The sequence below is a fragment of the Puntigrus tetrazona genome, chromosome 7, assembly GCF_018831695.1.
Source record: "Puntigrus tetrazona isolate hp1 chromosome 7, ASM1883169v1, whole genome shotgun sequence".
Lineage (NCBI taxonomy): Eukaryota > Metazoa > Chordata > Actinopteri > Cypriniformes > Cyprinidae > Puntigrus > Puntigrus tetrazona.
This window is the reverse complement of record NC_056705.1, coordinates 31,933,340-31,947,957: the sequence shown is the minus strand read 5'-3', so window position 1 is coordinate 31,947,957 and position 14,618 is coordinate 31,933,340. Positions and strand designations below refer to the sequence as shown.

Below are 14,618 nucleotides of genomic sequence, written 5' to 3'. Positions count from 1 at the left end.
GATGCTATAGACTGCTAAACGTTCAGCTAACGTTAGTAATGAAACGCATCAACAATGACACAAACGAGTCCGTCAAAGGCATGCCAAATCATTTTATTTCGTTTTACGCATTCGCGCTGTTCACCGTAACGAAATAAAATAAAAGTTAGAAACGCGTATGTGTTTGTTTTTGTCGTTCCACCTCTCTTTGTCCGACGATTCATCTTTAAAAGCTAAACAAAACAAAAACTCACACACTTACGCATCAAAAAAACACAAAGACACGCAGAAGGAGCTCTTTTGCACCTGTTGACAACCATGAAAGAGCGTTCTTGTTCCTCACTGCTACAAACCAGCCGCCGAGAACAAGAGCAGCGACGAGATGCACGCTCAAATAAACAAGGAGAAAGCTTATAGTAAACATGGAATCCTGCCAAAACCACTGCGTCCCATTCACACTCACACACACACACACACACACACACACACACCCGCGCATGCATCGCAAATCCTTCAGCTACGAGAGAAAAAGCAGCAGGCCCCCACAGAAGAGCCAGGCAAAACTGCTGTGTGCTTGCTTTCTCTCTCTATGTGCGTCTGTCTCCCTCCTCACTTCAATAGGTCTTGATTGACAGGACAAGCATGCACCTATGTCGCATGAAATGTGCATCCCTGCAGGCTTTTGTCTGGTCTCAGAACACATGTTCCTGTAACAATGTGCATCTTCATTAGCCACAGCTATAGAAGCATCATGGTCTGATATTTTATCTTTCATCTTCGCTAAAGAGGGGGTTTCCTCCAAAAGCAGTGCCATAAGTTGTTTTCTTGTGATCGCATCACATGAACAGTTTGTGTGTGAAGGGTATTTTGAAATTCACAATTTAAATCTTTTTTATCTTTTACATTGTTAAAATAAATTCTGCTGTCTGTGGATCTAATAACTGCGTGCATTTATATTTGGCACTAGATAGTTTCAGCACTAAAGCATAGAAATGAAGGTAAGCAGCTGCAGTGAGATGAATAAACATTAAAATACAATAAAGGCACTGTTCAGCCAAAAATGTTTTATTACTTCCTATAAATGATTCTTCTCATGCGACAATTTAAGGGCTAATGCTGCAGGCAAGCAAATGGTACAATAACAATATAATTTATCTGCAGGTATCACTTTACTTCTACTGGTAAGCAAGCAACAGTTCTTTCTTCTTATGATGTTTTAACAAGAACAAACAGGGAATCAGTAGACAATAAACAGACAGCTGTTATAGCACGAAGCTCAGCCTATGTGTAATGAGAAGGGTTAATATAAGTGGCCAGGTTACATTAATACACACAGTTCTGGTCCATACCTTGACGATTCCCTTTTTCCTCTCTCAAGGCTCCTTTCTTTCTAAACGTCCCCTCATCGACCCCCCAACCCTGTTTAGAACAAAGAGGCCTTTTGTTTCCTAATTGCCTTAAGCAGATCTTCGTCAGGCATGGCTACACATTGCTGTAACAGTTAAAGAACCCCTGCTCCATCATTCTCTTCAAAACGCTCTCCATCTGATCTCTCAAAGATAAGTCAACAGATAGCAAGGGTACTAATATACGTCTTTTCACAGCTTTTTGAAAATAGTCTGGATCCGAGTATGCATGTTTCCCTACTATAAGAGGTAAGACAAAGTTGAAAAAAAGAGTAGGATGTCCACATTCAGAGTTGAGGAATTCAGAACCACACGCTTAGCATGATATTCTTACTGTGTTAAACATATACCACAGAAAGACAAGTGAAACATCTCTCATTTGATTATGAAGTTTGCCACGCATCACATTTTTTTGTACATGATTTCTTTCTCTCATTAAAGATACTACAGTCTTTATCTGTTTTTATTTATTTAATATTTTTAGGCATCAAATCAAAGTTAGTGATGGGTTTTTTTTACAATGTAATGTTTAAACGGGTTGCTGGTTGGTTTTGTTCTTGACTCAAATATGTTTGACAAAGACTCTGCAAAGTCCCTATGGGAAAAATACTTCTGGAGCCAAGGCACCTGAAAAAGTGTGCAGGCACCGCTGCTCTCTGACAATGACAGGTCACATGACAACATGGTAAATGTAGTACATCTGGATTACATTCATATAGAACATAAGTCCTTTTTGGACAGGACTGGTTTTCTTTGCAATTTTAATCCCGTCGGAATCTGCCAAGTTTTTCTCCCACAACTTCTGTAGCCTAAAAAATCCCAGAGCAAATTTCCTACTATTTTTTGTCAAATTCAGTGGTCCCCGGAGAACCGTAATCCTGAATGTGGATGTCTGCCGTGTGTTGCACCTGAACGGTATCTTATGAAACGAAAATAGATTATATAAATATAAAATACATATAACATTTTTAAGATATAAGATTATATGTGAAAAGCCAGATGACTTAAATTTCTAAATAATTTAAACTGGGTAAGCTACATGTATATAGTTAATGCTTGTCAGCCATTTCTATAAACTAATGTTAAGTTTATTTAAATAATGTCTCTATAATAAATTCCATCCCATCCGAATAGAGGTCTATTCTTTTTAAATAGCAACAGAGTAGTTCATTATTCAGTTAAACAGATATGAATATACCTAGTATATTAACAGTATTGTGCTAACGCATATTACAGTTGTCTCAGACATGTCCTGACACCTATGGGTGCAATATCATGCAAAAGAAATGCTTTTTAGTACCACTGTCATTGTATAAATCTACTCACGGTCGGCTAATTCATCTCTCAAGAGTAAGTGTATTGAGATGAAGAGAGTGAGTCATGTGATCTTAAAATGGTGCTCTACATAAGGATGACCTGCTTAATGTAAAGTAAAACAACTAGGTATTTAATTATTATTATTATTAATATTTTTTTAATTCTCAGCTTTGTCCTTCAACTCTGGAAAGACTCTAAAGACGTAACAAGAATAACACAAAAAGGATCGTCACTGATCACATACATTTAGTAGCATTATTAATGCAATAATGTTTATGATTATTATGGCACTAGTGGTGGTAGATGAATAGTGTTGAAACATGCTGATAATACGGAGCGCTGGCAGAGAGCAGTTAAGAGCAAGCTGAGCTGGATCCCTCTGATAGTGATCAAACTAACCTGAGGTGTGCCCAACAGACGGAATAATTAACACCGTGATTACGGACAGAGTTTAGCTTCCAGACAAACACAGCATTTAGTCGTTAGATCAGTCTGAGGATCTGAGTCTGAATCAGAAGCACCAAGGTGACCTATCACTGCTGTCATAGAATCTCTCGCTGTGATCCGGTTTCACGCTGGTCACTGAAGAGTTAAAAGCTAAGCTCCTCATGACTCTTCTCTTTTAGGAATGGACTTGGAAAAGCGCGTACTGCTGTCCTCTTGCCTATTTGACACTGCTTTGACACAATCTGAGCTGTAAAAATGAATAATAAAGGTAAAAAACGATAATTAAAGTTGGCCTGACTAGTCACAGAAGTTGGCTTACTTTGTCTGCCCGTTATAAAGCGGTCACCGTGCTGGTCATCGTCTGACCAGAAGCCCTGAGCACCAGAGCCCAGTGGTCATCCAATCAATATCACAAACATAGTTGTCACAGAATTTCCTAATTTATTTCTTCCCCTACTGCTAATCTTTTTAATTACCGCCTTACTCAATGCTAATGTTATTCACGATTAGTTGGTATTATGCTAATCTTCGACCCACATTCGGCAGGAGAGCAGGAGCATCGTCTGAAGGCCAGATTGCTGGGAGGCTGGCATGCGGACTGACATCAGTCTCCCAGCTGCACAAAGCAAGCCAGACAGAGGGACTCTTGCAAAAAAACCTTAATAAAAAAAAAAAAAAAAAAAAAAATGGGGGACTGTAATGTGTACCTTAATGAACGACTGTTGGCCGCAGGGATTAGTGATAAATACTGCTTTCCTCTCTTTCCTAGCCCACCCCAGCATCTGCTGACAGTTCTGACATTTTGAGGCAGTCTCTAAGTCTTAAGTATCTGTGTGGTTCGTACTTCAAATTAAACCTTTTTTTTCTTTATGTAAAACACTGAAAATCTAAATATTGTGAAATATTACAAATATTGTTGAACTTATATATTTTTATTGGATACTGCATGAAAAGGATAGATCTCCCGTCTGTCAATACTCATTTCTCACTGTATCTACTGTATAATGTGACACTGTGACCCTGTCCGTGAAATCCAGGCTTTAAAACAAGTCTCAAAACCTAATTATGAGATAACAAGCATCGAAGTTTGATTTCAACCATTAATTTCATATTTGACTCAATATTAAAGATATCAATGGCACGTTTTCACAGAATGTTCTTTACATTATGTATAAATGTGTAAATATTTCACAGCCGCGCTCACATTTCTACTTAAAAGGCAGTGTCAGTGTTTTACATTCAATTGCTGCTTTTTATTTACTAGTTTTCAGTTAGAAAATACACAATATCAATAACATAAAAAATCAATAGTGCACAATAACACACTTCACTAATGCGTGTATAACACTAAACCTATCTATAACCAGAAAACACAAATGTTAGCATTCTTTATAAGCAGAGAACGTAGGTCACTGCAATCATCCTCAAATAAACATCAATATCATGTAAAATAAGTACTTTAAATTATGTACAATCTTTATACAGTTTTATTTTTATTTGTTATTTCATTTATCAATGTGACAAATGGCTCTGACAGAAGCCACAGACATTTTTACACAAAATGAATGACTAAATACTTATTGACTAGAACTGAAAACACAAAATAAATCATAAAATTGTGGACTTGTTCAAACAAAGATGGTTCCTTACCAAACACTCTTTTAGCTATAAAATGTTCTAAATCATGCTAATAATGTTTAAATGCTAATAATAATAAGACGAATGTAGGTGAAAAGAAAATTTCGAAGCATTCCTTTACGACCTAATTGTTGTAACTTCCCTATTAAAAGCACACACAAAAAAAGCAACTGTTAACTCACATGGTGGCTGGCAATATGAAAAAAGGCATGTAACGTCCAAAAAGAAATAAAATAACATTTATAGTGAGAACCAGCAGTAGCAACATTCAAACAAGAGGCTTTTGTCTGCCAAGAGACAAACACAGGGAAAAATGTCAACAAGTGCAGAGCAAGACCACATCTTGTGCGACAGTGTTCACAAGCGGCATGAACAAAACCACTGGAGTAAGTCACGAAATCAACCGAGCAACATCAAAAACATCATCAGAAATCAACCGAGCAGCGTCTGCAAGAAACGTCATCTGAAACAGCAACTTCTTTGTTTCATTTTCATCCGAAGTGTCTACGGATAATTGACGATATACTTTCAAAACCCTCACAACAGCCAGAACTCTGGAACTGACCTCTTAAATGTGACTGAAGGTGAGTTATAGCCTAAAATGAGTATAGACTGCAGTATGCAAACAGAAGAGGGACTCTGACCCCCGGACACAGAGTTTAACGCAGGGTCCTGACCTCACCTGACACCAGTGACATCCAGATCCAGATCCAACACACATTTTACTGTTTAGAAACACAGTAGGATTACAGAAAGTAATGTGTTCAAATAAGAAAAAAAGTAAAAGGGCACGTATACATATATACACATATATTGTTTTACACGTCACAAAAAGATGTAAATATTTACGTGAACGTTCGCTACGTAAGGATTTCAAACAGAATTCAAATTCAAACAGCTACTCGGCAAAACCGTTTCTCTAAGACGTGCCATGAATCGCACTGAAGGAGGAGTTACGTCACTCAAAAAATTGGTGGGAAAAAGCGAAAAAAAAAAAAAAGCTCCAAAAGCACCAAACTTACCATCCACCAGGTCCTGGCTGTCATGTCATAACATAGCTGCCATTTGATGGAGCTGTCTGCCGTTTTCCCAGCCATTCTCCCGTCAGTAGCTTTCATCAGGAGCAGCTCAGGAGTAGATAACACACTAATCAAGCCTTCATCAGACGCCACTCTCTCAGCCCCATGTAGGCCAATCCTTATCACACTGCATTATGGGAGAAAAAAGTACTCGTGCGCACGCACACACACACACACACACACACACACACTCACACACAAGCAAGCAGCCCTGTGCTGCAGCGATGACTCCAGCCTCCAGTGCTGCCTATAATGACAGGATCAGGATCTGAATCCCTCACACACACACACTCACACAGAGAGAGAAAGCCCCCCACCTCGGCCAGGACTTTAATTTTTTAAGCTGCGCGGAACAGGAGCATGGATGTGGGTTGTTTTTTTTTTGCCATCTTGAACAGTACAACAAGTGGGCAACCAATGATGCGTCTCTGTGCAAGGACGGTTTACAAAGTTTTTTGCTTTTTCATTGGTTCTATATTGTTGATTATGGTTTTTGGAAACACCCCCCCCAAACCCATAAATATACACACACACACACATTTTGTCCCCCCTTCCCCATACACTCCTCATGTTGATGAAGGGAGGCCCAAACGGGAATTATATTCCCCAAACAAAGACTGGGGAGTTTCATAGACATGAGAGCCGGGCACGGTTCAGATATCACAGACTTACAGCAAACGAGGGAGGGAGAGAGAGAGGGAGCAGAAAAGAGAGATAGAAAGAGAGGTGCAAACACATACAGGTATTCCAAGTCCATTCACTAACAAACCTGGAGTACTTTACCAGCCTTTCACCATCACTTTTAACACATTAAAGGATAAACTCTGGTTCAGAAGAAGCAACGGGATTTAAACATCTTCAGAAAGATGAAAGAAACGAAAAATTCCCATTGAAAAAAAAAGATTGTAGTTTATTAAATTGAGGTGTGTTGATATGCCAAATGAATTTAAGAAAAAGTGAATGGATAACACTTTATTTTAGGGTTTCTTAACTAGTTGCTTTTTAGCATGCATATTACTGGAAAACTAGCCATGTATTAGTAGTAATTAAGCACATATTAATGCCTTATTTTACATGAACTTATTCCATATCCCTAATCCTACCCAAATAATTTACTAATTATAAATAAACATTTATTGAAGGGAAAGTCATAGTTTATATTGAAGTGTTCCCTATTCTGAATAATGAGTTACCCTGTTCTATTCTGAACTGAAACAGTTTTATAAATGACTCTGGAAAGTCGTGTTAGGAAAGTTTTATCAGAAATACAGTTAACAGAATTTATTCTTACAAAAGACAACTAGATTTTTGTTGTCATTTTGTGAAATAAAGGTTTGACATCTGACAGTCATCTGACAGAAGTCTGATGGATTTTTGAGCGGGAGAACACAATGGGTCTACTGTTGGAAAATCCATACAGATGTAAAAGAATTGACATTTATTACAATTTTAATTAGTAAATGTCACAGTTATTTAGTTATGTTTAGTTCACTCAGGATGGCTAAGGAACTTTTCAGTTAAAACGTAAAGTGTTTCAGTGAACTTGATGGAAATGACTTCATTCATTTCCAGATGCTTTCAAAATGTGTCAGCATTGCTAATGATAATAACTGACTATGCTGCTCGTCTGCAATCTCTGGACAGCTGAAGATACACACAGCTGCGAATCTGATGAGCCTCTAGAAGCTTACAAATATTTGAGCAATCAGAACATTCTAGAAGCACGTTTTTTGAGGGGTGGAAAGGCATCAGCTAGCACGTAATAACTAGCTTGCATTAATAGCATTAGCACAGCTTTGGCTGTTTAAAGCAATGCTTTGATGACCTTAGCCAATTATAAGGAATCTCTTGCATCAGAAGTCTGAGAGATGTAAGTGTCCTCCACTGGATGGATGGATGCGCTGGAGCTACTGATTCACAGTTCTTATTCCAGTCACACAACGATCTTATGTTCGGGCACTGTAGAGCATGCTTACATCCCACTCCTTCAGAATTACGTTTAATACACATACATACAAACAAATGAAGCTCTAGTCATGCCTTTGACATTTGCAGATTTACGCATCAACCTGACTCTTTGCTGTGAGTAGTGGGGTTTAACGCTGAATGCCAGCTTTGTTCCATGTTTGGAACGCTCTTTGTAACCTATCCAGACCTTTTTCCCTCGGCAGCACATTCCCAACCTCCACCTCCTCACAGAATGTTCCCGCCTGCAGCTGCTTCCCTCCACGTGAATTGTGGGATTGTGTGAGAACGTCCCGCGAGTCAGGGCACAGCGCGTCTGGCATTCAGAGGCCGAGGTGGCATTTCAGAAGCACTGCGGTCAGAAGAATACCTAGAGTGTTGTTTATCCTCCTCGCCTTTGCGTTGTCTTTCCATTCATTTCCAAAACCTTTTCCCACATTTCCACACAGGGTCCCAAAGAGAATATTCTCTTTTCTCTCTCTTCAGGGTCATAACTTATTACATCAAAAAATCTGTTCAAGCTCATCTGATAGCAGCGTTAGACGGATGATTCAAATAATTATCACAATAATAATAAACCAAAGGCGCCTGATCGATAAAAAGGGGGCTAACTGACGAAAGCAGTAAACAACTTCACTGCTATATCAATTTCTTCACCGTCTTATGACATTCTTTTTACATTTCACTTGAATTTCTTTGTCTGTGCCATATTGATTTAGACTCTGCAGCTCGATACATTTTCTAGCCTTGATTGGATTAGGATTTTTTAGACTGTAGTTTTAATTGGATTTCTACTTTCTTTCGGTCTAGTATTTGCAAGATTTGTATGAAAAATCAATAGTTAAATCAATAATTTGAAACGCTGGGAAGTGAAAATTGTTGATATTGTTGAAGTACTGTGAACAGCTGCTATAGACTTACTGTGTTTGTGCTATCTACTGAACTGTGACAGAAAATTAAGAGCTTTTGTCAAATAATATGCATGTATTGAAATCTATTTCATTATAGGCTACTAATGTATTAAATATCTCATTTTGTATCGTTTTACATCAAAAATCGCCTGATTCAAAAAATGTCAACAGCAGTCGCATTTAATATAGACCCAATACAGCAGTCATGGCAAAGGGTCATTGAAGGTTTATTCATAGTTAAGTCTGAGCCATTGTCTGTTACTAATTAATGATAGCCAATGTCCAGAGATGCTCTATAATCCCAGTCTAGCACTGTCCAAGAAACATTAGGATTATATTATCTCCAATTAAATATATGTGTGTGTAAAATGGATATCATCCCAAATATCACTCTTCTAGATGCCCTTTATTAGGTTCTATTCCCATAATTCTCTCTTTTGTTTAACCAGATGTCCACTCCTAGAACAATAACAGGTGGCCATTTGTTTAATTAGGCCAGTTTACTTAGCAGGCCAGACACATGGACAAGCGTCAAATTTTAATTCAATATATAAGCATTCAATTACAATAATCGAGAGGTATATGTTTTGAAGCAATGAACAGTGATTGTAATTGGTGAGGGTGTACATTGATTTTTCAGGATGAAAGAGGTCTTTAATAAACAGTAATTAATGCAAGACGAGAAAATTATTGGCAGTAATGGAGTAATCTAACAAAAAAAAAAATAATTAATTACAAAACCTATTACCATGATCTATTGGAGAGTCTAATTTGTTCACAAATGGCCACCTGTTGCTCCACAGAAGAAATGATGCCTGCTTTAGAACAATGGAAAGAAATCACGGTTCGTTTACTGACGTTATAACACATTCAACCAAATGAAATTGCATTTCTGAATTCATAAACATTTAAATTGTGTTGTCACCCATTTATGCAGAGTTGTAGTTTGATTTATCAAAATGTATTAAAATTAAAATGAATGAAACTTTTTTGGCTGTATCATTTTTGGTCAGTTTTATCAAGCGTGTGAAGTATTCAAATAAATGTTTATAATTGTCTGTATGTTATGATTAACCAAAAAAAAGGAACAGCCATTACAAAGAATCAGCAAAAAAGTTGTTAACGACTGATTTTAATATAAAGTAACAATAAAAAACTAAAATAATATAAAAAAAAATTCATTAAAACAAAAGGAGACCAAGAAAAGGATTTTAATAGTTAAGCATGGCCTTAGCCACAGTGAGAAGGAAATTATGAAAATGTCTATCAAATGCAAAAACAGAATAAAAGGAGAACGCAAAGAGCTTCCTACTTAATGAACCTTAACAGAAAGAGATTTAGTTTCAGTGAAGATGGCCATGAACGTGATATGTTCTAGATTAATTTTGGCTGAGAAGAGCGATGCAGCCGAACACTTGCTCAGAGGTCATGACTCAGTCTCTCAGTGAGAGAGCGACATTAAAGAGTCCCAGCCAAGACTTTTTTTCCCTCTGGGATGAGGTGGTCCTGCCATCACACAGGCAATCTTTTAGGGTAATTCAAGGGAGGTACTATCTGCTGTCACTCAAGTGAAGAATGCTGAACGCCAGGGAGCCAGTCAGTGCTGACAGGGGCCGTCATTCACACCACCACACAGTGCAGGACACACGCCGGGCCAATCAACAGAGGCCCCTACTGGGAATGGACAGCATCAGGGCGGGAGGCATCCAACCGTGGGGGAGAGAGAGAGAGAGGGTGGGAGCGAGTGGGCGTGGGACCTTCTGGGGCAATGCCAGAGTTCGACAAGAGTTAATGGAAGCCACTAAACAAGCAGGATTAGAGGTTAAGATATGGATTAGTTAAAGGCCTTGACGTTGAATCATGGAGCGCAATGTAATTCTTCTGGAAAAAAAATCATCCAATTCTTATGAAATATAACAAGAAATGGTGGCATTTGATTAAAACTGATCAAATTGCACGGAAAACGAAAAATGCAGAGCAGAAGTTCAAACAAGGTGGGCAGAGGACGGAGGTAAAGCTAGTTCTTACTGGCCCAGACGCCACCTTTCAGCAGGGCACACACACACACACACACACACACACACACACACACACACACACTGCAGCGATTCATTGAATTGTTCTTTATCCGACACACCATCCAAAGCACTCTCTCTAAAAGACGTCTCCTCGCAACCGTCCCCTGTGCTGCAGTATTAGACTTGCCAGCCTAGAGGAAGTACATAAGGACCTCTTTGTTAGGTTACACTGGAGGGACATTGTGTAAAATACAGTGCCTGCCCAAGATAAAAGGCTTGCCTTTCCTCTCATCTGAGCTAAGTTTATCCTCCCTGAAGTCTCTCCTTTCTGCCCAGCAGACAAAGGGATGACTTTAGTTTTAGGACCAGCTACCTATCAATACATTCATCGTTATAGGAGAGGGAAATTGTTGCCAGTAATCGCTGAACAGGGGAGCGTCGTAAACATGTACACAGAGCTAAACAAAGTACCTACCAAACTTACCTAACTGAATTTTTTTTTTGCTCTTTGTTTAGAGCACTCGATCCTTTTCAAAATGCCCCATTAGACGTTACAGGTAAATTCTTTACAGGATTAGACTCTGCAAATTGAGTCTTGGATATCAGGTGTAGAGCGGTTGGAAGCAGAAGTCAGCCCGTTAATGACTCAGGTAACAGAGGTTTTGGTATAACACTGAGCCATGAATGGAAAGGACAACGGCAAACAGGGAACTCACTGTACGGTTTCATGTTGAAGATTACATTAAAACAACAAGGTCCATTACAGCCTAACTATTGTTTAAAGAAATGTGCTCTTCATTTTAAGTGGACAGAAATATATATTTATAGACTTAATGGATCAAAAATCCTGTAAAAAGTTTTGGTCATCGTGGCCTAAAGCTGACATGCACATCAGTCAGCAAAGAAGACGCATACCAGTTTTGAAATTCAATGATCCTACGATTATGGATTTCCTGCGATAGTGACAAAATAGGTGTAAATGTAACACAACATTGTCTATGTGTTTCAAGTTTTGTTAGGATTAGATTGGAGATAGCCTTCGGTGTTCCTAGCTTTTATATCCAAATTTTGGTCAAGATTGGACCAATGGTACGAGAGGCATTTTAAAATGGCCATATTTTCTCAGAATACTGAAAACTGTAAAAGAATTCAAATTCGTTTCTATGACACCACCTAGTGTCAGACAGATGTGTAGGACCATCCTGCCGAGTTTGTGACTTCTCTCTGTTATTGTGTGCAGGACAGTAGCTCGGTTAAGCTCCACCCCTCAAGCTCACATTCACCTGCCTCCAGTTTTGACTACAATGTTCAGGGTTACACTTTAGTATAGGGACCGATTCTCACTATTAACTAGTTGTTTATTAGCAAGCATTTTATCATCATATCGGCTGTTTATTGGTGCTTATAAAACACACTCTCTGCATGACCATATTCTACACCCTTAATACCTAAACCTAACAATGACCTTACTATTAAGCAGCGAATTAGGATTTTTTTGAAGTAGTAGTTCATGGTTTTAAGGGCCTTAAAATAAAGTATGACCGTGCCCACATATCATATCAAATTCAATAACCACTGTATATAGAATTAAGTCCCCACTCTACGTATTTTGTTTTTTTCCTCCATTACTGTCTTGTAATCCGAAATTTTGAAGTGACTAGCCTATCAACTACTGTATCGAGCATCATATACTAGCTTATGAATCAGAAAAGAGTTGACAATGAATGCTCATTGGATTCAAAAGCAAGTGGTAATGCTGTGATGTCAAAGCTCTAAAGAACACAGGTCTAATCCAACAAACCTTGTGCACCACTGGTTAGAGAGATACTGGCCATCAGTGCATCTGTGTTGCCAGGGCCTCCAAATGGAACCCCAAACTGGCACTTAACTGTCACTGTGACCGTGTGTGGAACAGTGCCTATCACCAGAGAGACCCTGGCACACACCAGGGCATGAGACACAGAGGCAGGGAGAGAGGGCACTGGGCATCTGGCCAGGCACATAGAGGGCCGCTGAGAGGCAAAGCACCATTGCCACCGCCAATACATCCCTGCCAAAGCAAACAATCTTGCCCAAGTAAAGGTTATTTTCCAGATATATTACAGCACCTCAAACTATTTCAAGCATCTCCAAAGCAAAGGGAATAAACAGGCGCTTCTCGTAAATAAGGGCCAATATATCGTTTAACATTGTCCCTTTGTTGAAGACAATTCCGCGCAACTACAGAGACTGCTCATTGTTTTCTTGGAGGTTTAAGGTTTGTCTTTGCTATAAACAGATTTGGACCAAGTGGGGAACTAGGTGACAACTCAAATCATGTCAATCATTAGATAAAGTAGACCAAGGTGTTCAAACGGCAGTTGCTCTAATCGCATTCACAAGCCTAATTCACAGTGCTAATGGTTTAACAAGAAAAGCTTTTGACGCAAAGGCCAAACAAGAAACTGCGGTGTTTCAACAGAATAAATCCGGCGTTACATAGCTTCTGTCCAGATTGCCAGTATGTGGGTGTGGATCTGGAACGCGGAAACGCTCAAGCTTACATGCACATTCATTGTTTAATGAAAGGTCAGTGGTTCACTACAAAGGAGATATGGAAAAGCATTTAATTGGCTCCTATGAGTGAAGAAATTGAAGAAGATTGATTATTCCTCATCATATGGGAGGAATTTACATTGAGGAGAAATTCTGTATTTAAAGGACAAAAAGTTTGTTATATGTTTGCACAATTTTAGTTTTTTAGCTGGTCTATTTCTTTAGAATTTCTATATCAATAAGCAGGCAAAAGTTCAGGCATTGATCGATGTGAACCTATGATGAGAGCTCTCCATGCCAGGGAAAAATTGTTAGGCTTCAAAAACAAAATTTCTCATTTCTCATTCCTAATGTTGCAGGAACATTAGGAATAGATAAATCAACAATTACGTTTTTTCGGAGAGAAAAAACAATGAAAGCACTAGTGAGCTTAGTCCTGGATGCCAACGAGTGGTAGATGATGGGAGGATCCTCTCCACGGTTAAAAAAAAAGAAGCCTTTTACAGCCAAGAGAAGAACACTCTCCAGGAGGTATGCGTGCCACTGATAAAGAGCATCACCAATCAAGAGAAGACTTCATGAGGACAAAATACAGAGGGTTCACCACAAAGTGTGAACAAGACCAGGCTATACTTTGCCAAAAAAACATCTACAAATGCCAGACCGCTTCTGGACAAGAATTCTTGGGATGTATGAAACTAAGATCAACCTGTACCAAAATGTCAAGGACACAACATCATCTGAAAACACGGTGGAGCAGTGTGAAGACATGGCCATGGCTTCCAGTATCACTGGGTTATTGTTCATTGCCTTTGAATTACAGTTTATCTTGATCGCTTCATTTTAAATCAATTCTGGCGGCATACAGAGCCAAAATGGGTCCAAATATATACAAACCTCACTGTATGGATACATTCTAAAAGAGAGGATATCACATGAACATACTCCATTTCAAGATTTATTGTGTGAAAATGAATGATAAAAAATTGTTAAAATAAAAATACGATGTATTTATTAATTAGAAATAATAACAACTATTAAAATAAAGCAATGTGTCATTTTATAATACAAACACGACAAAGGCTGTAAAAAAAAAATGGAAATGACAGTTGCTCTTGATATTTGAAATCAATTTTGACCTGTATGAATGTATTTTCATAACAAATTAGACATTAGCTACAAATTAAATTAAGTTGTGAGAACGGGAAAATCACTTTAAGAGACTTTCCAAACGTCCACAAGGAGATGAAGATGCAACCAACAATCTAGAATCTAATATGTTAATAAGAGAAAAATCACAAACATAAATAACTGCACATCAAG

At 38.5% G+C, this 14,618-nt stretch overlaps 1 protein-coding gene across 4 annotated transcripts in view; it reads right to left on the bottom strand.

The window, feature by feature from the left end:
• LOC122348476 (nuclear factor 1 B-type-like) overlaps window positions 1–5,957 on the bottom strand; it is a 78,046-nt gene extending 72,089 nt beyond the window's left edge. Inside the window, exon 1 of one of the 4 annotated variants that reach the window (XM_043243937.1) lies at window positions 5,810–5,957. In XM_043243937.1, coding sequence (XP_043099872.1) covers window positions 5,810–5,905 — 96 coding nt within the window. In that variant the 5' untranslated portion in view covers window positions 5,906–5,957. The remainder of the gene's footprint in view (window positions 1–5,809) is intronic. The other 3 variants (XM_043243939.1, XM_043243936.1, XM_043243944.1) reach the window with 3 other exon arrangements.
• Between the last annotated feature and the right edge of the window lie 8,661 nt (window positions 5,958–14,618).